Raw genomic sequence first — 26975 nt, 5'->3', positions numbered from 1 at the left:
TTAGTTCAATGTTTATGGAAAAGTATACAAATAGTACTTTGAATGAATGATACAGGATAGAAAATGAGACTAAGAGTAATTAAGAAGATACTGTGCATGGAATGTAGTACTATGGGAGTCATTACATGTTTACATTAAAACCATGCTGAAGAAACTACTTTTCTAGTACAAAGACCATATAAATATATGTGAGGAATGAAAAACTGAAGAGTGGATATGAAAAAGGTGCATTGTAAATATGTGATTAAAAAACTGTGAAAGGAGCAAGAAAACATTACAAAACCTCACTTCTTTGAAGTACAAATGTATTCTACTGATGTATGTCTCTAAAGACTGAAATGAAACAGCATATATACAGTATGTTTGCAAGGGGCATTCCACCTTAGCATTTAAAATGTAATAAAATAAAAAGAGTATTAACATAGCCTAAGTGATCCTAAATGATCAGATAGTAAAGCATGTTAAAAGTGACAATTTTAACATTTAAAAACAAAAATATTAATCGTATCCAAGTGTTATTAACAATGTCAAAGTTTTGGCACACTTCTTGATGATCAATATATGAATAAGGTTTGCTGTAATGAGGGCTCGTAACAATGATTAATGACACTGACTAAACTCAAAATACAGAATGTTCATCAACAATGCTAGTACAAAATTAGGTTATAAATGATATATTATAGCAAATTAGGTGGCTCTCTTCAGACCTAAAAAATGTAAGTGATCACTATGTAAATTACTTTGGAAATACAGATATGAGTAGTGGCTATAAATTTACATGGAATACAAGGCTGGGTAATGGTGAAGAAAAGAGTATAATCACTACCTTCCCTTTTTCAAATAAAATCTTTAAAAAAAAAAAAATTATATCTATTTTTTGGATTAAAATGACAATTAAAAAATCTTGGAATAGTTTAAAATCAGTAATGTCAGGTTACAAAATAATTTATTTAACCAGTGCCAAACCTACAGAGATGTCTGTGGATAAAGACAAATACCTCGTGACAACTAGCACCTCATTTCGTTTAACTTGCTTTCAAGAAGTTTTTGAGTTAAAATTATTTTAGCCCTTAAAACATGTATAGTATCGTCCAAGTGCTTCCAGTAATTATGTTATTCAAAACAGCAATACTGTACTATTCATGGATTTATTCCGATCACAAAAATGTTCCACTTAAAGATCAGGGTTCAGGGAACACACTCCTAGGGACTGATCCTGGAAGAACAGCACTTGTTTATCAACTCTGGGTTCCACTTCTAAGCTTCACCACACTCAGCTAAATATTGTACTATACTCTGATATTTTCAGATATTTCTTGAGTTGAAAAGTCTCAAACAGTCATACGGATACTGCCCAAACTGGAACCCCTCCTCATTAGAGGATGTCATCAGTTATATTTGGCCATGAAAACAATATCAAATTGCCTTTGAACATATTTTGCTACAAAAACGTCTTGTCACATGAGTGACAACATTCAAACAAGTATGTAAAATTAACCAATAGGTCATTTACAATAGCTCAATAATTAACACATTTATGAAGACCATCACAGCTTGTAGGGTTTTTTCCCCAACTACCGAGTTGTAGCTTTGTCATTTGCTTTTTAAAGTACTGCCAATCCATTCCAGTCCCTGGTATAATCTGAAAGACATTAACAACAAATTAATAATGTTTAGCCGAATAAAATTTTTAATAAAATAATTAGCAGACAAGGTCATGAATGTATTTTCGTTTTTTACTCTTATAATTTTCTTATCATCTAATGTACTCACAGATCTTGGTGTCTGACATTCTCCTCTCAGTCAGTTGGTCGGTCACTCTCTCACTCTCAGTCTGTGTGGGTGTCTGTCCCCCAAATTGCTAATATTGTGAATGTGCATAATCCTAACTTGGGGCTATACTGTACTGTCTGCAAAACATTCTGGTTCTAGTAACTCCAGGAACAACAAGATGCTATACAACCCAACCTTGATCTTTCTTCACCTTGCCATGACTGAGAGGACTTTACAGAACACTGAATCAAATTCAATTACTTCAGCTTTAAAAAAAAAAAAAACTATAGACAGAAGTATGGCATGGTGATGAGATCCCCCCATCAGTTATGCACTTGCAAACTTGTACATGAAGTCACCAGAAACAATGTTCTGTAGACAGTACCTTCAGTTGTGACCTGGCTACAACTTGTTGACATTCTAATTGCACCTAGGTATTTCAACCTGAAATTCTTCTGAAACCACTCAATAATGGAATTTTCCATCTTATTCACTATCAGAATTTTGCAGGATACATTCTTTGATGTTGACCTTTTCAAAGTTCCAAACACCCTCAGTCACTAATAAAGATCATCTCATTATTTCTGCTTCCCACCATGATATGCTTACTAATAAATGTGGTGTCCTCATTAGTTTCTTCCTCATGGCATACAGTTCAGCCCCAGATATTTTGTACCATTAGTGACACAAAGGACATGACAATCACCATTCAAATACACAGGACAAACATATTATACTCACCCTTCCCCTGTCAGTGCACAGCATCCCTGTATCTGCCATCTGTGCTTTTTTATAGACGTTAAATTTAACAAACGCGAAATTTCTGCAGCACTCATTGAGCCCTTCACATCCTGTTTATTTGCAAATATAAGCACAGCTGCACGTGAAAGTTCTTCATGCGCAAGCATTTTATACAATTCTTCTCGAGTAATGCTGAGGCGCTCACGGTCAGTAGAGTCTATTACTAAGATGACAAACTGAAAAAAAAAATGGATGAATAAATTATTTCCATTTAGGTAAACATTAATAAAAATATCAATATACACCTACCATCCGACTTACGACCGAGCTTGGTGCCGACCAACTGGTCGTAAGTCAAAATGGATGTTAAGTCGAACCTTACTAATAAATATCAACATCACATTTTTGTAATGACTTTATTTTATTGTTTTATTCTGGTATTTCATGTTTTACATTACTTTTTATGCTGCTAGTACCGTGTTTTATACTGTACAGTTTAGGATAAACACTGTGTACATCACAAACAGTTGTTTATTTCCCAGAAATTTGGCATACAAAACACGGTCAAAAGTCAAGTGGTCATATGTCAAGCAGGTCGTAAGTCGGATGGTAGGTGTACATATAAAGGAATAAATTAATACAGCCTCTCCTCACTTAACGACGGAGTTCCATTCCTGAGACCACATCGTTAAACAAATTCGTCGCTAAGTGAGGAGCATACTATAATGGTAGAGAGTTTGTGTCAACCATTTTTAATATTGTTTTAATGTCACCTTTGCTACATTAATAACATTTCTGGTATATTTTTAAATACTTTTACAGTAGTGTACTGTATATTGAAATAAACAGAATAGAGGAAATCAGCTCTAATATACAGTGGACCCCCGCATAACGATGGCATCGCATAGCGATTTTTCCGCATAACGATTACTTTTATCGCAAAATTTTTGCCCCGCATACCGATTAAAAACCCGCATACCGATTTTCGTCCGAGACGCGTCCAATGTGCCCTCACATGTGCCGGCCGTCCCATTGTTTACCAGCCAGCCTCCGCGGTAACATCCAAGCATACACACGGAATATTTCGTATTATTACAGTGTTTTCGGTGGTGTTTCTGGAAAATAAGTGACCATGGGCCCCAAGAAAGCTTCTAGTGCCAACCCTGTGGTAAAAAGGGTGAGAATTAGTATGGAAATTAAGAAAGATTTTGAAGGGTTTGGGGCTAACCCTGAGAAGCCTATGCCAGTTGTGGAATCCATTGTGCCTACTTCAAAGATTAAGGAAATGTGTGCAGAGTGGTTTGAACTGCAAACCTTTATAGATGAAAATCACCCTGACACAGCTGTTGCAAGCCGTGCTTGTGACTATTTCAATGACAATGTTATGGCCCATTTTAGACAAATCGTAAAGGAACGGGAGGTACAGAGCTCTATGGACAGATTTGTTGTGCGACAGAGGTCCAGTGACTCTGAAGCTGGTCCTAGTGGCATTAAAAGAAGAAGGGAAGTAACCCCAGAAAAGGACTTGCTACCTCAAGTCCTAATGGAAGGGGATTCCCCTTCTAAACAGTAAGAAGATAATGCTCTCCCCTCCTCCCATCCCATCAATCATCACCAGATCTTCAATAAAAGTAAGTGTCATGTAATTGTGCATGCCTTTTTCAGTTTGTGTGTATTAAAATTAACATTTCATGTGGTAAAAAAAATTTTTTTTCATACTTTTGGGCGTCTTGCACGGATTAATTTTATTTCCATTATTTCTTATGGGGAAAATTAATTCGCATAACGATTATTTCGCATAACGATGAGCCCTCTTGCACGGATTAAAATCGTTAACCGGGGGTCCACTGTACATTATTTAGGTATGAATACTAGTCAGAGAGCTCGTCATAAGTCTGAGGCATTGGTAAACGAGTACGTTGCTAAGTGAGGAGAGGCTGTAATAAATCTAACTTGATACTGTTAGAACAAATAAGAATGATGAAGGAAAGTCTCCTATAACAGTTATGTACAGTCCACAAATATACTGTAAAAAAATTAAAAATAAAAATGAATACGCAAATTTATTCCTTGCTACCTCTTAAACTCACTTGCACCACTTACATACCCCTCCTTACCCTATGACATACCCTTGACTGATTTTGAATTCTATTTTCACAGTCTGGCATGAAGTCAGGTTTACCTGGTGACTGATATATCAGACATGTGCAACACCTGGGTACTGTACAGTTAATCTATTTTAGTGACCTTCTGTATTCTACTCTTATGATAGAAAAAAAAAATGATCTAATTGAGGACAATTTTAAGACTCCTTAGATGAATTCTTTGACCTGGAAAAAAAAAAAAGCTAAGTTTAGAAGGAAAATTCTCCTCTATGATAAACTAGCCAAGATGTGGGATTTTATTCTATTAACAGGGTTTAGAAGTGGTTTGTGAGAAGATAAAATTGAATGTGAAGTGCCATGGTGTTTATCTTAAAAACTAGACCAAGGTTAACAAATAAATGAGAAACAATAACTGTGTGTGTGACATAAGGCACAGGATGCAGCAAGTTGATGTATAGCATAAATGGGCAGAAAAAATTGCAACTTTAATTGAAATTTTAGAGATAAAGCAATAACATACATTATGCAGCATGTCAAGGGATATGATGGTTAGATTTTATTATATGGATATAGAACTGTAATCTTGCAGGATCATTACATTAGGCTCAGGCAGTGTTCTTCATATTTATTTGAAATTGTAAACAGCTTTGCATATTTCAGACCATTCATTTACATGGAGTAACCAAGACAGTGAGAAAAAACTTACAGGAATTTTACACAATCAAGATGAGTTAAATGCTTAATACACATGTATTTGAACACTTTCTTACTTCTGTATTGGTGTAATACGTATTCCAAGCAGACCTTAGCGATTCCTGACCACCAAGGTCCCACATAATGAAGTGAAGGTTTTTCCACACCACCTCTTCTACATTACTACCGATTGTTGGGGATGTGTGAACAACCTCGTTCATTAGTAACTGGTAGAGGATTGTAGTTTTCCCAGCATTATCCAATCCAACCATCACAATCTTGTGTTCTGAAATAAATTATTTAATTAGACTACTATACTTAAATGTAGCTTGTGTATGCTTAGTACTATAATATTCACGGAAAAGTGCTAAACCATGGGGGTCATACAATGCCTGGGGAGTGGGAGGTTATCAGGTTTGACAGAAGTTAATCCAATTCCTTGGACCAAGAACTCATCAGCAGCATCAAGGTACTCTCCTTGAAGGGCAAAATGCATGAACCAAAGGTCCCCCTCAAGGGAGGTTTGTTGATGCTGGTGAGGAGGCTCTTGACCTAGGGGATGGGATCTGTGCTCCAATTCCCAGAATGAAGCCTGAATGCCTTCCAATGCCCCCCTTTCCCACAGGTGCTGCATAATCCCTATGGGTTTAGCGCAGTGTCCTGAAAATGTCACAGAAAAAAAAATGTCAATTTTGACCAAGGGGAAAAGTCACACTTAAATACCATAAACAATTAAAGTAATAAAATAAAAAATACAGGTCGGCCATCACTAATCCAGCAATGAGTTATCCGGCACTAATTTCGGCTAGCATAATTTTAAGTTTCATCATTATACTGACTCAAATTTCATCGTTATACTGACAGAAATTGTGCAGATGGCTGTAAATCCACAGCAGCAAGCCAGTGGAGGAGAAAGCAGCAATGAAAATGACAAGATGTAGCAGAAATTCTCTCTGCTGATAGGTTAATTAAGTGTATTCTAACCTAACCACTCTGTAATCCGGCAAACTCACTAATCCAGCACACTACAGGTCCTAATGATGCCGTATTAGTGATGGCCGACCTGTATTTTAGACCAGTTATTAACTGACAGTACAGTAGTCCCCCCGTATTCACAGGGAATACCTTCCAAGACCTACTGTGGATACCTGAAACTGTGGATAGTAGCAAACCCTATACAAGTCATTTTTCATTTACATACATACCTATGATAAAGTTTAATTACTAAATTATGCAAAATAAGTCTATAATTAGCACTTTTTCACTTATGGAAAGCATTTCAATGATTCTCTTATGCTTTGAAAAACTGCCAGCATCACTACTTTTGTGCTTTGTGACTACTGTTAAGCAAAATTAAGGATTATTTTTGGGCCACGGTAAACTGTGGATAACTGAAACCGCGGATACAGAATCCGTAGATACAAGGGTTTTATTGTAGTACATGATTTGTACCAAACGACCATTTAAAATGGTTACAATATTAACCATAATTTTTAAATGGGTGGACCGGTAAGCCAGCGTAAGGCCTCGGTCAGATGAGCAAAAGCTCCAGCTGTGGGTCATCATATAATAAGACCCACATCAGGAAACACTTGTCCTGTTTTCTGACAAACATTATACCTACTTGTACAAACTGACAAGACAGTTTATGTGTGAAAATCATGTTTTTTTTTTGCATTTTTTTTAAGCAAAGTAAGGCAATGAAACAAAAACATGTAAATCAGTCATTTATTGACAATACATGACACGGAGAGATTGAAGACATTCTACATGATATTCCATAATAATATTCTGACTTTTTTCCTGGATCCTCTAATTTCTCCAATTTATGCAGACTCGCTGTTGCCTATCTGTCGGGAACCAGGCCTCTATCCAGGTAAAAATTTCTCCTATTCCGGGTGCCTCTTACTTTCCTCAATAACCTCCGATGTGAGACTATCAAAAGCCTTCCTGAAATCCATATACCCTATCATATTCATTACTATGATTTACCTCTTCAAATACCTTAGTGAAAAAAGTTAATAAATTCACAAGGCAGTATATCTGTAAAACCGTGCTGAGGTTCATTAATCAATTTCTGTCTCAAGGTTACTTCGAATAGTCTCGGCAATTAATAATTCAATCAAATTTTCCAGGCTTATTGGTCTATAGTTCTAAGCTAAGGACGTCTTCTGCTTTTAGATAGTTGTCATTTTCCATTTATCAGGCACTATGCCAGTTTGTAGTGATATGTTGAACAGACTAATCATAGGTTATTGAAGGCGAGTACCAAACCTGTAGGGATTATCCAAGGGAGGATTGCTCCAATTTATTGGACAAAGATTCCCTTCATCGCCGTCAAGCAACCTTCCTTTATGGAAGGTATTAGGAGAGAGGTGGGTGGCGGTAAGGGTAAGCGGGAAGGGCTGTGGAGGCTGGTAACAAAGGTAAGGATGAAATATGTGGTTGGTGATAGGCGGAGGAATGGGATGGCAGTGGGTTGGGGAAAGGGGGGTCGTCAAGGCAAGGGAAAGGGAAGGCTGAAGACAAAAGGGAAAATGGCTGAAGGGGGAGGGGAAGAGGGAATGGTGGTAGACGTAAGGGAAGAAGGCTGAGGAGGTATTGGCAGGGGTAAAGGAAGGGTTAATTAAGCAGAAGGGGGGGGGGGAGATTGGTGGCGGTGAGTGAAGGTGGTGTGGTTGGGTTTCTTTTAGGATGGTTGTACAGGAAAGGGTTGGAGGCGGTGGTGATAAAATTCAAGAAATGGGCTTGGATGGAAAGAAATGTAGTAGCGCGTATCACCTCATGTTGGGGAAAGTAACGAAGTAAAGGCAAAATTAAACAGAACCTTTATTTGAAGCAGGAAAATTTACTAAGGTTAAAAACTTAACATTAAAGTACTCAGTTATCCATGCACAAACAATAAAAATATCTGGTCAATATGAGAAAAACGTACTAACTTTTGTCTTACCAATGACTGAACATACTATAACATGACCCGACCACTTGATTGACGAGTCTGAAGTCTGACCAGGCTTCATACTAATCCTCTCCTGTCTTGGATCAACCTTGAATGCTTCCTATTCCCTAGGCACTATATGACCCCTACCTTTTCTTTGCGCTTCCTCATCAATATAATAAAAAAAATAAATTAAGAAATCACCAAAAGACCAGATTTTTCAGAAAAGTTTAATTTGGGATTTTGAATGAGAAATACTGGCCTCAAACTAGTTCATATACACATCAAAATTATCTAACCCCTTGCGATTCTTTTTTGCTAATCATATTCCTATTTCTAGAGGGTTTTCATATTTAACTATCTAGACGAATTTCTACCACATACATTTATATTTAAAATTACACACAATGTGCAGAAAGTAGTGTATATGTTTTATAAAGAGCAAGTATAGCATCCGTCTAAATTACTCAATAATAAGTTATCTGTTAATTCTTAACTTTATAACTTCCTGGGAAGCCGTACTGCCCATTTCCTTTCACGAGCTGGTCACTACTAACATTAGCACGCAGACTAACGCTGTATTTCGTCAGATTCTTTTAAATATTTAAAAACAAGTCACGTCGGTAACAATTTCCCATTTTCTGTTGTGACTCCAATCTGACGAACTGTGTTCTTTCTTGTACCAACTCCATTGAAGTCGAAATTCCTGAGTATTTTTATTATTCTTACTACCTACAGACAACGCAGTTCACGTAGTAATTATGGTCAGTTATTATTAGTTTCATACTAAATGTTATTAAAAAATATTACAATGTGGGAAATCTGAACATTAATATAATGTATGAACTACAATGTATAAGAAGAGTTAATGATTTATTAAATCATTATATCTTTCTTCTTTAAATTTAAGGGAACTCATAAATGGCATGCCAGTGCGCGTTTCTCTTATCTTCACGCCATTAAATATTCACTGAATACACCTATCCTACATAAAATATAAGTCTGGCTGAGCTCTGTTTATAGTTCATCTTGAAATACTGGATTTACGTTTTGTTTCCCTCTAAAGTTATTCAAATCACCAACAGCTTGACTAATTAGAGACCTAGCTACGATCATCGGACGGAGGATCGAGTATCCATCATTCTGCGCACTGAATAACCCACACGGTTTAGCACTTCACGAACTAAAATATAATCCATTACAAGAATTACACAGACTCGCGAAACTGGAATAACGCGATTGTAAACAATTATCAACACTACTAGTGTTGTACAGATAAAGCTTTACAATTCCTTTGAATCAATATATTCACATTTTTCTAGTTTGTAATTCTTCGGGTAAGTCTAACAATAACCAGATATTAAGCACCACAATATAATATATTTTTGAAAAAATAAAGATACACAATTAATGTCTGTAATAAAAGCCTCTGCTAATATAATGACTCAAAACTTACCACTCGCCTCTTCTTGGCATGGAGTTTTTATTTTTTGCTGTTCACATGTTAACCAGACCTGTCTGACAAGTGTTTGACAACAGCCACCTTAAGTCTAAAACTGGTTAAGGGTGGTCTTTAATTAAGAGCCTCTAGAAATCCTTGGACGACTAAACCACGGTACGGGCTGGGAGTGAATCGTGTCATTACAATTTCGTGAGTCTTGGAAGGCCACTTTATTGTCTATCTTTCATGGGACTGCTTTTAGAGGGTATTCGTCTTATTACGATGGATCACAAACTAATAAACCAACTATATTAAACGCTCTATACAGAGGTAATAGAGTCGGTGTAGTATGCAAATGTACTCGTAAACAAAACTACATATATTGTCCTATAAAAAGACTTTCAAGATAAGCAAGGCAAACTCGAACACAGGATGATGGAATACAAAATAAATACAAGGATTATTATATTTTAAAACTCGACAGCCGTGTTGGCAATTCAGCGCCGCATGTTAATTGGTAGAGGGAGTAGTAAGAGAGGAAAGGACATATTTAACAGGAGATACCTCAATTTATGTTTATTTTCTCAGTTATAATATACATTGACTTTCAGTTTTCATACAATACTGGTATATTATACAATGGAGTAGCTTTTTGAAAAAAAAAGCACAACTTGAAAGGCATCGGTTTAGTTTGTTGCTTTAAAAAGTCCCTGGTCATCAATATATTTTAAGTTACTTGCTTACTACAGACCAATGTTTTGCTAAAAAAAAAAAACACTCATGATATGAATAAGTTAACATTTAAACTGTACGATGCCAAGAAGAATGCAAGCTTTGCAGAAAGGAACACTGAAATCAACAGTAATGAAACAACCCGCAAACTTGATATTAAGGAATTGTCTGTAATGTTTTGGCACAAAGTAGTTTAGAGGTTGTAACTGCACTGCTTGCTCTAATTGAGAGGGCCAACTGTCGACAATATGCAATGTAGACTACAGGCAGGGAAATTTCACTGAGTGTTAAGGTTTTATAGTTGTACTTAAATTTATGTGTTATTATTCCATGTTACATGTGCGTTTTGCTCAGCCCTGTTGCTTACACTAAAAAGCATCTCATTCGTTTTCTTCCTCCCCTTGCACACAAATCTGTATTAAACACCGGGTGCCCGCTGGGTTGTAACTCGCCTCTTACGCAAGTCTTAACAATCACTTTATTTAATTCTCACCACCCGTCTACATCCCATCCGCCTCAGCCAACCTTGACATATTTGTGTTAAAGATTAACATTAGACGTCAGTTGCTCCTGCGCGTGCGCGCCGTTTGTTTGGATTGTACATTTATATATAGTACGTACTGTACATGTTATTGAGCATGCTGAAGTGTGACCCACAAAATATATATCTGGATATAATACTTTTAAGTGAATGCAACTCTTCTAATAATTCCTATTGTACATGTGTGCGTGCGTCGTAGTGTATTATACAAAACAGCAGGGAGGATCTGACATACGCGATATGTAATCTAACGGTCTCTGGCTTCATATCCCTCATGTTCACGCCCTTCCCTGTAAAATATAATATACCTGGAGCATTAAAATGGTATAAAATACCAACAGGTTGTTAGGTAAGACACATATGCAACAGTTAGCTATCTTTATTTCGAAACGTTTCGCCTACACAGTAGGCTTCTTCAGTCGAGTACAGAAAAGTTGATAGAAGCAGAAGATACTTGAAGACGATGTAATCAGTCCATCACCCTTGACGTTTTGAGGTGGTCAGTCCCTCAGACTGGAGAAGAGTATTGTTCCATAGTCTGAAACAATATGGAGTTGAAGTGACAGGATGGAGCCTTATATAACACCAGGAGGTGAGATGTTGGCCACTAGTAGAGGTAAGAATGTTGTCGTTGGAAGGTCAGGTCCCTCTCAAATCCAGCCATTCTCACTAGTAGAAGTTGACAAAGTTGATTTCAGGTCCATACAAAGGATAAACTTAAAGAACAGGAGGAGAATGAGGTAATCAGTCCCTCAACCTTGAGTCGATGTGGTCAGTCCATCAATCTTGGGATCTTAATACTTGGGAATTTTTAGCTTGCCTAACCCTTGGGCACGACCTGCTTCCACATTGGACAAATGTGACACCACCTACGACTGCTGCACCTCTCCTGCCATGCGGTGAGAACTGTTTGATCTGAGAGGGACCTGACCTCTCAGTGGTTACATTCTCACTACTACGACTCTGCACCTCTCCTTCCGACAGTATTTAAGTCTCAACGCTGTCGCTTGATCTTCAATTAGTTCCAGACTTTGAAACAGAACTTCTCCAGGCTGAGGGACTGACAACCTCAATTCTACGACTTCAAGGGTGATGGACTGATTACATCGTCTTCACATCTCTACTGCTCCCGCTTACTTTCTGTACCCGACTGAAGAAGCCTACTGTGTAGGCGAAACGTTTCGGAATAAAGTTGCCTATGTGTCTTATCTACCAACGGTTTATAAGTTGCTTCTCCGCTCATATGCCGCATTCTATTCAAGATTGATGGACTGACCACATCGACCCAAGGTTGAGGGACTGATTACCTCATTCTCCTCCTGTTCTTCAAGTTTATCCTTTGTATGGACTGATGAAGCCACTGTGTGGCGAAACGTTTCCTCAATAAAGATACCCAAGAGTTGCACATGTGTCTAATTTAACAACAGGAAAAATCACGCTCTAATTGGAAAATAGGTTATCGTTTTAGAGATGGAATGTGCTAAGCTACTGATAACTGTCTCTCTCATGCTGAAATGTAGTGCCTCTGAACCACTACGTGCACAGGCATCACCCCTATTTGATTAAGACGAGCTTCATAATTACCACCTTACTTATGTTACAATGCCAGTTGCAAATTTACCTAATTGTTTAATAATTAAGTCAAATCACATTTTTTTTTATTTTCTTGCTAAGAAATTACATCCATAACGGTATTACCTAAAATATTATCTAAATATCACAGTTAAATCAATTCTAAATACAACCGAGTATTTACAATGGTTCAAGAAGAACCGAAAGTAGGTCAATCTTTCATTTATAATTCGTGATTCTTTTAACCCCTTCAATGTCGCTCACAGAACGAGTCTGGAATATACAATCAAGGCATGCAGTTTACAAAAGAGCTGAGGGAGGAGGGCTCACCATGACAAAACCAGGGACACCTTTACCTATTCCTACACAATCTTATCTTCCTCTCCCAATACTTACACCGCCACCACGCTAATTTGGTTTAAAAAAAAAATCTATTCTTTCTCAATGATGATCCTGAAGGGTCTGGTCCTAAACCCTCCAGGTAGACCGAAATCACTCCGTATGAATGCAAGAAACCCAGCACACGGTGCAAAGTACTTCAATAAAAAGTTGAGCGTGACGTGTATATACACAGAATTCGATATATGTTAGAGGTCCCCGATTTGTCAACGTTCTCCATTCGTACATAAGAGGAATTACTATCAAATCTCTAGATGTCTTCAAGAGGGAACCTGATAAGTTCCCCAAATCAGTTCCTGACCAACCGGGCTGTATCATACTATAGTATGCGTGCGGCCAGCATTAACAACCTGACTGATCAAGCTTTGATTCATATGAAGGCCTGGTCTGGGTCCGCCCCGCGAGGACGTGGACCCCCTATAACATCCATCAAGTATCCCCACCCACAACGTTTCAGGCAGAGATGGGGAACTACCATTCCCACCCACCTTACTGCCTTTTGTTTTCCCCCGTGAAAAAAAAGTCTCCCATGACGGCAGTTCTCCAAGTCTCTTCTAACACTTGTAAAGTGGAAAGTAAGAGGCTCAACAGAACCAAGGGCAAGGAGAAAAATGGGAAATGAGAGGGAGAGGTGGCTTTTCTAGAAGACCTACATGTGTGGGGAATGTTAAGGGCATGTGAAGCACTACCAGTAACGGCAGAAAACCTGTCTCGAAGATATGACAGGCTGCAGGTAAGAGAACACTGGTGGGACAGCTATAAGCTTTTAAGTCAGTGGAGGATTAAAAAAAAAATACAGTACCTAACAAATTTTGTAAGGAGTTCCATAGACAGATCCTGCAACCTCATTTCGAAGTCCGCCACCGTACTACGACTAGTACAGTACCTAACACAATTGTCGATGTATCTTACTTCTCATTTTTGGATTTGCCTTTTATCATTCTCATGATATTTTCCTAAGTACGATTCTTTTCAGTCCTTTCTGCTATGCCAAGGGCGCGTTTAGTTAACAATTTAGTTTTGGCAGTTAAGTAGTACATGTTGAAAACTTCCCCGATACTTCTCTAGTTAGTTTAATATCTTTATTACGCACACAATATTCATCCTGTGGGCGGTAGTCAAATGATTACAGAGGTACATAATAGGTCCAGGGACTGGACCCCAAAGTTATGATAGCTGAACTAGTTACAAAGGTAATGAACTCTAGGTAGATCCACTAGGAGGGAAACAGACAAGCAAGGGTCAGAATCAAGCTATGAAAGTACAGTAATTCTAAATGTCCTCGAATGACTAACTGGAAAATTGATTTAGCAAAATTTTTCTTTACTAAATTAAGAAGGAATGTAGATGGTGGTGTATCTAGGCTATTAAAATTACATTTAGTGCAATATCAGTCCAGATACTGCACTAAATGTAATTTTAATAGCCTAGATACACCATCATCTACATTCCTTCTTAATTAAGTAAAGAAGTTTTGATAAATCAATGTTCCAGTTACTGCCATTCGATGACATTTATAATTACTGTACTTTCATAGCTTGATTCTGACTCTTGCTCGTCTGCTTCTCTCAGTGGCTGCTTTGATCATACTTGTGCATTGGATTTTCTCAGGATACTTGCCACGAAAGTTTCCCCATGCCTCCTCCCTCACTAGAGTTCTGATTTCAGTTTCAGTAATCACTACTGCCTTTAGGAACACATTTTCAATACAGTAGTATTTCTTCACAACTCACTTTTTCAACCTACTATAATATTTCCCCTTTTCATAAGTGATACATTTTTACCGTTATCCATTTGCGTATCTTTGTAGCATATTTTGGCTTTACCAATGTCTGTTCTATTGCTTCGTAAGGCCTTAACCACTTAATCCTGGGAACCGAATGAAAAGCATTTTCCGATGAACTTTTCCGTGCTCATCCACATTCGTGATTTCCAGAAATATACGAGTACTGAATCAGGTCCGCAATAACAAGTGGGCACAGAGATTCTCAAGTTTTGTTTATTACAAATCTGTATTGAAGCTGTTCACATTCTTGATCTTTTCAAACCATAGATGTCTAGCACTGTGAACTAGTCATCGGATTTTAAGAACAGCAACAACTGTGGAAATCCTTAACTTTAGGTGACCTGTAGTTCAATGGCAGAGCGTTCGGTTCACAATCAACGGGACCCAGGTTCGATTCCCAGGTAGGGCGAGAGGTAGGTATAGACAAGTGTCTCATCACCTGTTGCATCTGTTCACCTTGCAATAAAACTGGTACCCGTGTTTGTAATATTCTGTTGTGAGTTACATCATGGTAATAGTAGCATTTGATAGGGCAGGATTTTGAAATGGGCCGAGGTAGGATAACAACTTGACGTAAATTAAAGTCTAAAAACTGTTCCAGCAGATAGGTACACACCGATGACATCCAACATATATCTAGTTTTCCAACGGGAATATTCCAGTGACAAGATTTATAAGCCTTCTTTTATCAATCCTGGAGAAACATCATTTGTCATATCCGCTAAACCTTGAATTTTGCTTCTACTAGCGTTTCCTGTAACTACAACTACGTCATTGTCCAACACGTACTGACTAATGCCAGCCTGATAAATATATTCCGTTGTAGTATCGATGTACTTTATTCAAGTTCTTCGGCCCATAATCAAGTAACTTAATTTTAACACAGGTTTTCATATTTTCAGTGTGTTAGATAATTGGTCATATTTGATACATGTTCAGTTTTCTCATGTTTCATTGCCTTATGCATACGTTCTTCTGCTGGAAATGGTTAATCACCCTATTTTGTTATTTGGTATTAAATGTTCAGGCATTTTTTGTCCATATTCCTCATCTCTCGCAGCCTTCAGCAATCATATTTCACTTAGTTACACACGGGTCTTTATCATAAGAGGAGCCGTTTAGTGATGCAAGCCCTATAGCGAAGGTCACGTGTGAAAGTGGGGTAGCCTCTGGCCTTATTTCGGGACACGGCAGCAGTAACCGGTTATCTGTGACATACCTGTAACCTATTCAGTTTTTCTTCTACCTTTGCAGTCCGACTGCGTGGTCAACCAGGCTTCCTTGTTGACTATCTGGTCAACCAAACTGTGCTGCAGTCCGCAGCCCATTCCGGTGTTGAACTCGGTAATTTTTTTTATTAGAGATTTTCTTACCAATATCAACAACGGTGTTATTTCATCCCTACATGATAAGTATAACTCGTTAAAGCATTGACAATTAAAAGAAAGTCTGACTTTCCAGGAAGGTTTCATCTTAGAAGTGGTTAACCAACGAGTGATTTTAGTTAGAAAATAATATTTTTGTTGAGCAACAACGTGTTGGATCAAATATTGGTACTCTGATCCCATTTCTATCCATTAACCAAATTCGACAGAATTTAGTTTCCTCTCCTTGATGAAATTCACAATTTGGGTGGCACACTGCGGAACAGTGAACATCTGATTGAATCTTTGCCCCCCCCCCCCATCGCTTACGGTGTGTACAGGCAGCAATGACGGTGTACATTTGTAATATACTAACACCTAGAAATTGGCAATCACGTTACCGCTTCATGTACACCTAGTGCTGGACGCCTACATCTATTACGCACGTAAGCACGCAAATCAATAGTCTTGAGACATCATGTAGTTCACATCATTTGTGAATTTAGCTTTTCACGCCTACACTGTACAATTGTTGAGTACATTGTAAGCGTTCGTAAGTTTGAATGATTATAAAGCTACGAGGAATTAAAAATGTACTACTCAGTTTTTTTAAATCGAGGAAGAAATGAACATTAAATTGAGCATATATAGTCCTGGCTGTACCACTCAACCGAGGCTTAGCCATGAAGATGACTACGTCTCTTGTGGACTCAACGCAGCTCGCTAATACGGTCCTTTCATATCCATGAATGGAGAGCGCGTTTTTTCCCTAGTTAGGAAAATCTTAGTAAAAACCAGGTTAATGGTAATTTTGTTTTTTGTATTTTATGTTGGGTTAAGGAGAGAGTTTCTGTTCAACTTTTTCCGGCACTCTGAAGCAAAGTCCTGCAAACTAATACTTAATGGAGTGTTATGCCTACGATAGACTGCATGCCACAAGTAGCAACAACCTGCCTGATCAGGCTGGGGAAGGGAGGGAGGAAAATAGGGGCAAAAAGAGAATAATGAGTGGGGAGGCGGGAAGGTGAATGATATGAAGGGAGGGTGAGGGAAGGAGGAGAGGGAGAGGAAGGAACAAAGAAAAGGGAGAATCGAGCTTGCTTTACTGTTTGAGCGCGCTTTTGGCGGCAGTGGAGTGAGCCCCCCCTTCCCCTCCCTTTCACACACTTGTTGCTTATTACCGCTGCCTACCACGGCCAGCATCCTCTCATAATCAGCAGCACTCAAACGTTGCATACTTACCCTAGTTTGAAGAACGTAAAAACTGTTAGTTCGGGGACTGCATATTCAGGTGCAATGCGGGAAGGCAAATCTTGAACATTTTATTCTGCATAAAATTAACCCCACCCCCTTTGAAGGTAAGACTAATAAAATTATGTATAGTTTATACTATTTTTAATTCTGTATTACAGCTAACCCAGCAGCCTGTCTCAATCTTCCTAAAATCTGCATAAACCTCAACCAACGTAACTAACATATATAAGAATTGCATAACAATATTTAACGGTTTACCTAAGGGGAAATCTTCAGGTGGCGTTATTCTGCCCCCACACGAGGCAACACCTGAGCTGGCGACAATCAATACCAGTGTCGGGTCCGCAGCCTAACACGTGAATCATGCTCCAACTGGTTTATGTACACCCCATCCCCGTCCCTCGAAACACAAAGGATGCTCTTTATCTTGCTCTAAATACACTATACTCCAGCCAGCGGGTCTCTCACCTTTAAGCAGCTTTCAGTATAGAGGTATTATTGTCCTTATTACCAAGTAGCGAAGCTATTCGTTTGGCAATCTGTCCAAGAGAATGGTTCACAACGTTACATAATTAATGTACACGTCTATTTCTGGACCCAATAACGCTGATCCTTCACGTGGCTTTCGGTTCGAGAGATTCCAGACAAGCTTTAGAACAACTTAACAGTTTAAGCAGCCACAAAAAAAAGCACTGCCTAGAGAATTGATTATTGTGTGGGAATCCCCACGTGACTCGACCTTTAAAAGCACGTGCGCACAACTTTTATTTCGTTCACAACCCTGACATCATAACAGATGAAGAGTCCTTGTCCGAACGCGTATAATTCTATTGTCACTCTCCCTACCTCGCTTGCATCTGCACCTGCGGATGTGAATGTTCCAATGCCCCCCCCCCCATCACCATAACCACATGACTAAATGCAGATTCAGAAAGGTTTCCTTACCTCCACTTGTAACATTTTTTTACAACTTATGTATACAAAATGGTGGAGTATGTCCAATAAATCAGATCATCTAATGAAGCTAAAATTTAACTGTAAATGCTGTCGAATAACGCTAATTTACTTCAACGTGTGCACAATTGTGATCACTTTCTTCCAAGAACCAAGGCAATCAATAATAAGTTTAAGTGGAGCGTATTCCACCACTACCTCTAATTGCGTGAATTAAGAATTTAATTAAACATGGTACAAATATGTGATCCCACAGGAAATTAAACTCGAAATGGTGATGTACGTCCCAGCCACTCCCCTCGCATTCCATCCCCTCTGCTGAAGATGAGTGGTGATGTTATCTTTTAGATATAAAACATCTACTGTATATAAGTATGCATGATGGAAGTGCATTATCTAAAACGACTTGTAAATATGCGACTCAGGACTCACCTAGAGACAAATAACTTGCTTACTGAAAGACAATTCGGTTTCCGACAACAACGATCTACCCAAGACGTTTTGAATATGATCCTGAACTATGTACGTATCAATAAAGCCCAGAACTGTACCTCCGCCCTTGTCGCCAAAGATGTAGAGAAAGCTTTTGACACTGTTTGGCATGAAGGATTAAAATACAAACTTTGCACATCCTTTGAATTAACTATAAATATGATGAAATTATTATGTCACTTTTTAGATGGCCGAACGATGCGTATACGGTTCAGAGATCATTATTCGGACTATTTCACATTAAAAGCGGGTGTACCCCAAGGCTCTGTCCTGTCTCCCACCCTATATATACTCTACACGAATGATTTACCTGAACCTCTTTACCCAAACACACTTACCCTTTCTTACGCAGACGACATCACTCAACTCGCATCACATGAAAACTTTGTTTCCTTGCACGCAGAACACAAAGAGAGGTCGACAGGATTACCGCCTGGGAATTATTATGGCGCATCAAAACCAACCCAAATAAGTCAAAAATCACTTACTTCCATAGAATGCGTGATGTCCCCACTCCTGTCGAACTCAAAACAAGCACCTCCCGTACCCCTATCCCACGCTCCTTCTCGACAGTTGTCCTTGGTGTTACCCTCGACTACACACTGACCCTAAAATCTCACATTACTGCAAAGACCACACAGGCGAGAACTGCACTCTCAAGGTTATATAAGCTGAGAGGAGCCAGTCCCAAGACAAAACTACATCTCTACAAAGCACTTATTCGTCCTCTACTATCTTACTCTCCACTCGCTCTGACGTTAACCGCCAAGACAAACGCACTAAAATTTCAACGTATCCAGAATCGTGCATTACGTTGGGTGTTGGGAGTGAGGTGGGACGACTTTGCCACCAGTGAATCTCTCCACCTCACGACAAACACACCAGCTTTGAACGTATACTGGAAGACGCTTAGTGACAAACAACTTGACAGACTTGAAGCGTATCATGACTACTGGACTACATACTTAGCAGATACTCTCAGACGTCCTTACAATGATGTAAATCTTTTTCAATCGTTGTATGATCCGGCACCTCCACCACAATACAAATAAATTACCTGACTTTTGCTTAAATATTCCAATAACTTAAAAGTGCCATTGCCGTAGAGCTGTGTCTTTGTGCGTTTTCGGGCTGAAGTGCTTGCGATGTGTTTGCGTCGCCTTTGCTGTAAAGTGTCCCTGAACCGTATCCAGTCATTGCAAGTTGATGTGCTTCTAGCAAGTTGCAGTTAGCACCCGCAGAGTCCCTGTTGTCTTTATGTCGTCTTCGTTATTGTTTATCCAGGCTTAGCAGTTGGGTCTAGTCCTGACTCTTCTCTCTTCGACTCAAGACATTCCTCTCACCGTCTATTCTTCGCACTGTCCCCACTTGCCCCTCGCCCCTCGTGGGTCCTTACCTGTGAGTCCTTGATTGATTGACATTATCTAATCATGTCAAGGCCAGCATTAGCATTAATCGGCTCAAAACTAAAACTAAGTAGCTCGTTACTAAAGCAGCTATAGAAGAAAAATTATTTACATTTTTAATATACGATGCCATGATCCGTTAGTCTGTTAATCGACGTGCCATGGAAATATGTGACATCTGATATACGATGAAATATATAGAGGGGATTTATTTGTATTACCAGTGTTATCAGTATTATCTGAATCTGTCACATTTGTGTGATATTCTAAATACAAAAGATTGGAAGCTCAGCAAAAATGCCAAAAATGAGTTTAGTTATCCTCTCTATTACCTTCATTTTGACAATACTGTGCGTCTATGATTATGCGTCATATGCAACAACGCAAACCAGTCAAAACTGAAAATATAATTAAAACACATATAATTAAAACATGCTGCCGCCCGACCCTCGACCCATGCCTCCTGACCCGACTGCCTACTCAAAATATTTGTTAGCTCTCTCTTTTGTTAGCCGTCTCCTAGCCCTGGCCCGGTGGCTAAAGCTCCCGCTTCACACAAAGGACCCGGGTTCGATTCCAGGCGGGTGGAAACATTCCGACACGTTTCCTTACACATGTCCTGTTCACCTTGCAGCAAATAGGTACCTGGGTGTTAGTCGACTGGTGTGGGTCGCATCCTGGGGGACAAGATTGGGGGACCCCAATGGAAATAAGTTACAGTCCTCGATGACGCACTGACTTTCTTGGGTTATCCTGGGTGGCTAACCCTCCGGGGTTAAAAATCCGAACGAAATCTTTAAACAACCTGGTTGATCAGGCGACAGTGCGGAGACTTAAATACTGTCGGAAGGAGAGGTGCAGGGTAGTAGTAGTAGTAGTAGTAGTAGTGAGAGGTAACTGAGAGGTCATGTCCCTCTCAGATCCAACCCTTCTCACTTGAAAAGCTTGTCAAAGGTGTTTTCTGTACCAAGATGCCACGTGTTGCAGTGTCTGACAAGATGAACATCAAAATGGTATACAATACCGACAGGTTGTTAGGTAAGACACATATGCAACAGTTAGACAACTTTATTCCGAAACGTTTCGCCTACACAGTAGGCTTCTTCAGTCGAATACAGAAAGTAGGCAGGAACAGTAGAGATGTGAAGACGATGTAATCAGTCCATCACCCTTAAAGTCGTAGAATTTGAGGTTGTCAGTCCCTCGGCCTGGAGAAGTTCAGTTCCATAGTCAGGAACTATCTGAAGATCAAGCGACAGTGCGGAGACAGTATTTAAGTCTCCGCACTGTCGCTTGATCTTCAGATAGTTCCTGACTATGGAACTGAACTTCTCCTGGTTGATCAGGCCTTGATCCACCATGAGGCCTGGTCACAGACCTGGCCGCGGGGGCGTTGACCCCCGGAACTCTCTCCTGGTTCCCTTCGCCTACCTGGAGAGCATTCCGGGGATCAACGCCCCCGCGGCCGGTCCACGACCAGGCCTCCCGGTGGATAAGGGCCTGATGCTGTGTGCATATTAGGGACCAGTCCCTCCAGAATTTTCCAGGTGTAGATTATGCCTGTTTTTATTTCGCATTTTGCTACACAGTGTATGGCTACCCCTATTCCTAAATATGAGTTACGCGGTGGGAATAAATACGTTTAAACAACAACACGCCCCCCCCCCCACGTGATCCCGACCTTCAACGTCCAAGGTCACATCCTTATTCTGTTTATCCCCAGTTCTGACTATCCGTCTGACAACAACCACAACTCACCACCAGGAAGTTTATCATCCAAAGTCCCGCTGCCTTCCTACTTACTGGGTTCCCCTTACTTCCTCTTGGGCTGTGGTCGGCCTTGTCAGCTGCTGCTTCCCCCGCCCCCGCCCCCGCCCCCACGCAGGCTTCTGGATCATCACTACCTTATTAACGTCTCCCTGCTGGCATATTTCATCATCTAATACAAGAAACCCATCCTGTGTGATGTAATATGTCAAGAAAACACAGATAACCTTTATTACCACTTTGTAACTGTCACAGAAAAATAAGACAACAGCACACTGCTGATGTATCCAAACTTGTTGAATAAAAATGAAACAGGCCCTAACCTTCAATACTGCCAACCAATCAAAGCTGCCACTGTTATACTTCCCTTTGCCGACACTATGGAGTTTTTCAGCTACACTGCTGTTAAATAAAGCATTACTGAGAAAGGACACCAATGGAAATAAGTCATTGACTTTTTTTTTGCGTTATCCTAGGTAATTTACACATTACTATGTATGATAATTACATTTATGTGCACCTGTACCTAAATAAACAAACTACAAATTCTAATGAAGACCTCTAACATGTTTGTTAATATTACTGGGTATTCCTGGGTATGCCTGCAAGTCGTGCCCATAATGCAAACATGGTAAAAATTTAAAACTGCAATTTTGCAACATTATGAACTGTTTCCTAAGAAAAGTATAGTTTCTCGGAAAACTGTCAAACTGCCTCATCTTTGTGAGAATGACTGGTCACTAAAACATTTCCCATACCTATTTCAAAGCCATGTTGGTGTCCCCTGCCCTCCCTTTCTCTTAGGTGGGGATATCCGGGGTCTTATGATAAATGGTTAACAAATACATCACTGGAATATTTAGCACAGGTATTGCTTGCATATTCTTAAATAATAAAAATATGTACTATTTTATAGATTTCAGATGAATGTCAAGTTATTTATATACTGTAATATAAAACCATCAACTGGAATGAGAAAGAAAATAAACCCTCAGACTATTTCAATGTTGCAAGGAACAGGAAAAGCTGCAGATGCACTAGTCTGTTGCACCTGCAGCTTAATTTTCCAAAAAGACTTTTTTGAATTAACATGGAGGGTTAGCAACTTAAGATAACCCAAGAAAACTTATCAGTACATTTCATTTCCATTGGAACCCCTTGATCCTCTTTTAGAGAAGGAAATCCACAACTGCCTGCTAACACCCAGATACCCATTTACTGCTACATGAAGAGGAGCAGCAAGTGCACCCACCCAGAACTGAACCCGGGACTTTCAGCTGAGAGCTGAAAATGTTACCACTGAGCCACAAACCAAGATTTCACCAATATATGATCAGCTGTGTAAACACTGGTGTTTATCGAGAACATGTCAAGGTTCTAATTTTTTTATCAATTGCAAAAATATATCCTGCTTGTCATATACTGCTGGATTTGACTTATTTTACATATCTAAGTTTTTTTAATAACAAAACATATTCAGCAGTAAGTACGATCTTTTCGAATACAGTAAACTGATGTACCATACAAAGATTTAAGAAACTGTATAAGTCATAGTAAACAAAACAATAAACATTAATTGCACTTAACTATCGTAATGAAAATTGTAAATGGCATTATTCAACACACTATTTTCTGCCTGAAATGTACTGTATGAAAATGCTTCAAGTCCCTTTAACTGTATATATATTTTTTTGAACATATAAAAGAAAGGAACATCATAATTTATACTTGGAAAACCTAGGAGGGACTGGTCCCTAACCTGTACACCAAAACCAATCCGTATGAAAATAAAGACTTAGGTGCACAAAGTACCTCCAATGAAATAGCAGGGTCACAAAGAGTACATCAAGAGAACTTAACAAGTGCCAGAGGTCCCTGACTTTTCAATAGCCTCCCTTTGAACATAAGGAAAATTGTTTCCCAATAAACCTTTGGCTGTCTTCAAGAAGAAACATGACTAAGTTCATCAAATCAGATCCTGACCAGCCAGGCTGTGGTTCATACATTGAACTGTGTGCAGTCAGCAGTAGCAGCTTGGTTGATCAGGCCTTGATTGACCAGGTGGCTTGGTCTTGCACCAGGGTGGGAGCACTGACCCTGAAAACATCCTTCATGTACTCAAACTGAAATATATTCTAAAAAGTTGTACCCAAAATTTATCATTTATTTACTGAAATAAACCTACTGTTTATAAACACCCCATTGCTTTATACTAAAGAATATCAGTAAGTCAGCAACAATTCCTTCTTTGCATTTTGAGTGCATTCTGAAAACAAGTTTATAGTGTATCACTACAAATAAATGTCAACCAGGCAAATGAGGCTCACAGATGACCAACTTCTCCTTGTATAATGGTTTAGAAACCCAAAAACCATTTCTATCAGATTATATTGGACTGAAGCCACTGGCTTCAGTCCAATATAATCTGCTAACACCCAGGTACCTACTACTGCTAAATGAACAGGGACAGCAGGTGTAAGAAAACATGCCCGTTTCCACCTGTACTGGGGACTGAACCTCTGCCAACCGATCCATGCACACTTAATGCTGGGGAATTTACATAAAACACCCAGGAGTAAACTACATATACTGCATGCACCCAGTAGACAGTGTAATGGAGAAAGTAGCAAAATAAACCTATACAACTACAGGAGGGCCCTGATTATAACAGCAGGTTAGGTTCTGGACTACTGCTGTAAAGCAAAAATTGCTGTAAAGTGAAATATTGTTTTTTCACTTTCAAATGCATATAAAAGCCTGATAACATGTTTACACATTCATATATTAAGTGAGCAATAGAGCTAAGACTAAAAAATGCGTATACAGTACTTACACACATTACTTACCTTAAAATAAAATTAGACTGCAAGCCAGCTGCTTAGAAAAAACACTATAAATCCAACAGTGTTTGAGCACCACCAATTTGCTATGTATGTCACACCCATTCATTTTCATATGTATATTTGTGGTTAAAATCAAGTGTTAATAGATTTATGCCAGCTGACTGAAACTACCCTTACCACTAAATTCGCTGCTACAAGTGTCATATCAACAGCCTTAAACAAACTGCTACACCTGCATAGCTGTCAACAGACTGCTAGCCTAATAGCCAAATATGTTAATGAAATGGCAGAGTTTAAAAAGAGCCTGCCTAGCATGGGCCGGTAGACACCTGCATTGCTAACCATTACATATACTAACTGCCTATTAGTAAAACAAACAAAATTCATTTTTGGTGCATAATTTTTAAAATATATGAAGAACAATAGTGAATCTGCTTGCTAGGGAAACACAGTGGCTGCAGTTGATATACTGCTCCTGAAAATGAAAACCCTCTTCATTTACATAGCTCTATAAACAAAAAAAAATAATTATCACATCTTTATTTTTTTCAACAGTAATGGGTCGACAATGGGAATAAATACCCTATGAGGAGAGATCTTTCATGTTACACTGAATGAATTCATAAAAAAAAAAAAGGCTCTGTCTGGAAGCTAGATACCTCACCTCACTGGAATGTCCATAACCTACCACAAATTGATTGATACTGACTGCCATGTAATGGCCATTAACAAACTGTTTACTACCAGACTACTGACCATATGAACACTTTTTTGGGATATCCTAGGTAATTACACATATGCTGCTATGTATATTAATTTATGTAACACTCTGTGTACCTGTACCTGAATAAACTTACTTACACTTCCATAAAAGGATTGGCATAGCTGGTTATGCATGTCAAGAAAACTATATTGCTAAGGGATATCCTAGGTTAAGCCATCATAAACTATTACTAATATATATCATCTATAATAATTTTAACATGCAGTGCATTTATCGTTAAAACAGTAGACACGAAATTTGAAACTGATTGTATTTAAATACAAACCTCATATATGTACTGTACTGTAAATGATCTATGCAAGCATATAGGAACCCTCAAAATCAGTCGCAGCTATGAACTGAATACTAGCTATGTATTGCAATTTTAGAAGCCTGTTTGACTTTTATTACTTGTCAAAAATAAAGGGCAAAATGTGCCTTATTATATTTATTGTATTTATGAGAAGTGCTAAATACATAAGGGTCTCATAGCACCTCGGGTATGGGAAATAATTAGATTTGATCCAGAGGGTGGGTAGTTCTAGTAAACTGGATCAAGAGCCCTTCATCAGCATCAAGGCACCCTCTTTCAAGGGTTACAAGTGTTTAAATAAAAAGCAAAACTGCTACCAGAAAAATCAACCTACCTAGTCTTGTTGGAACTTGTGTCAAGTTACCCTTAACACAGCAATATAACAATATCCATTGTATGTCCACAATAATAGTGTTCGTCGCAAATGTAAAGAAACAACAAAAATTTTGAATGAAGTGAAGATAAGTTATTTATAAAACCAGTCTAAATTTAACCTGAAGAAGACTATTGTTGGTTTATTCTTGACTAAACCATTATTTATCAAAAATTAAAGCCAATATTTTGTATGTGTAAAGACGATTGTTAATTCATTTTATATATAGATCATGTGTATTGAGAAATATAAATAATGTATATGTATATACACAACTCTTATGGCGAGATCAATGTCAAAATTATATCAACAATACCTCAAAAATTAAGTAAAATTTTCAAGCGCTACCATAAACTTTAATCCAAGTGAAACCTAAAACACTATTATAAACATCTGCCAACCATATGGTGTGCCACAATACCATATGTGCACCAGAAAAAACATCTATCTCTCAGCCCATGTCTAGCAAATCTGGGAATAATCCCCCAAACTTTTTCAATTTACCTTCTAATTTTGCCACAAAATAGCTTATTAACACTTGCCTTCGTTCCCAAAGAGGCTCCAGAGCTTTGCAATCAGAATACCCATAATGTAGCTGATAAAATAGGTATGTCACATGTGAGAAAGACGAGAGAGATTGATATTGCTTGAGCCTCCACTGGCCAGCTATTGAATACTGAAGCCACATTGGTGGGCTGCGGCCGTGATGTCACTGATACGTCACT

The 26975-nt window shown here is 38.7% G+C and overlaps 1 protein-coding gene across 2 annotated transcripts; it reads right to left on the bottom strand.

Annotated features, from left to right (window-relative positions):
* Nucleotides 1–929: 929 nt before the first annotated feature.
* Arl5 (ADP-ribosylation factor-like 5) lies at nucleotides 930–26975 on the bottom strand. Of its 2 annotated transcripts, none has more exons than XM_053793495.2 (4): nucleotides 26793–26975; nucleotides 5390–5598; nucleotides 2515–2750; nucleotides 930–1642 (listed from the first exon to the last, which is right to left on the bottom strand). In XM_053793495.2, exons 1-4 carry the CDS (start codon nucleotides 26836–26838, stop codon nucleotides 1594–1596), a joined length of 540 nt encoding a protein of 179 aa, XP_053649470.1. In that variant the 5' UTR covers nucleotides 26839–26975; the 3' UTR covers nucleotides 930–1593. The 2 variants fall into 2 exon arrangements, with proteins under 2 accessions (XP_053649470.1, XP_053649471.1); XM_053793496.2 differs by lacking the exon at nucleotides 26793–26975 and adding an exon at nucleotides 9707–9827.

Source organism: Cherax quadricarinatus, chromosome 71, assembly GCF_038502225.1.
Source record: "Cherax quadricarinatus isolate ZL_2023a chromosome 71, ASM3850222v1, whole genome shotgun sequence".
Classification (NCBI taxonomy): Eukaryota; Metazoa; Arthropoda; class Malacostraca; order Decapoda; family Parastacidae; genus Cherax; species Cherax quadricarinatus.
This window is presented reverse-complemented; position numbering and strand designations above follow the sequence as displayed.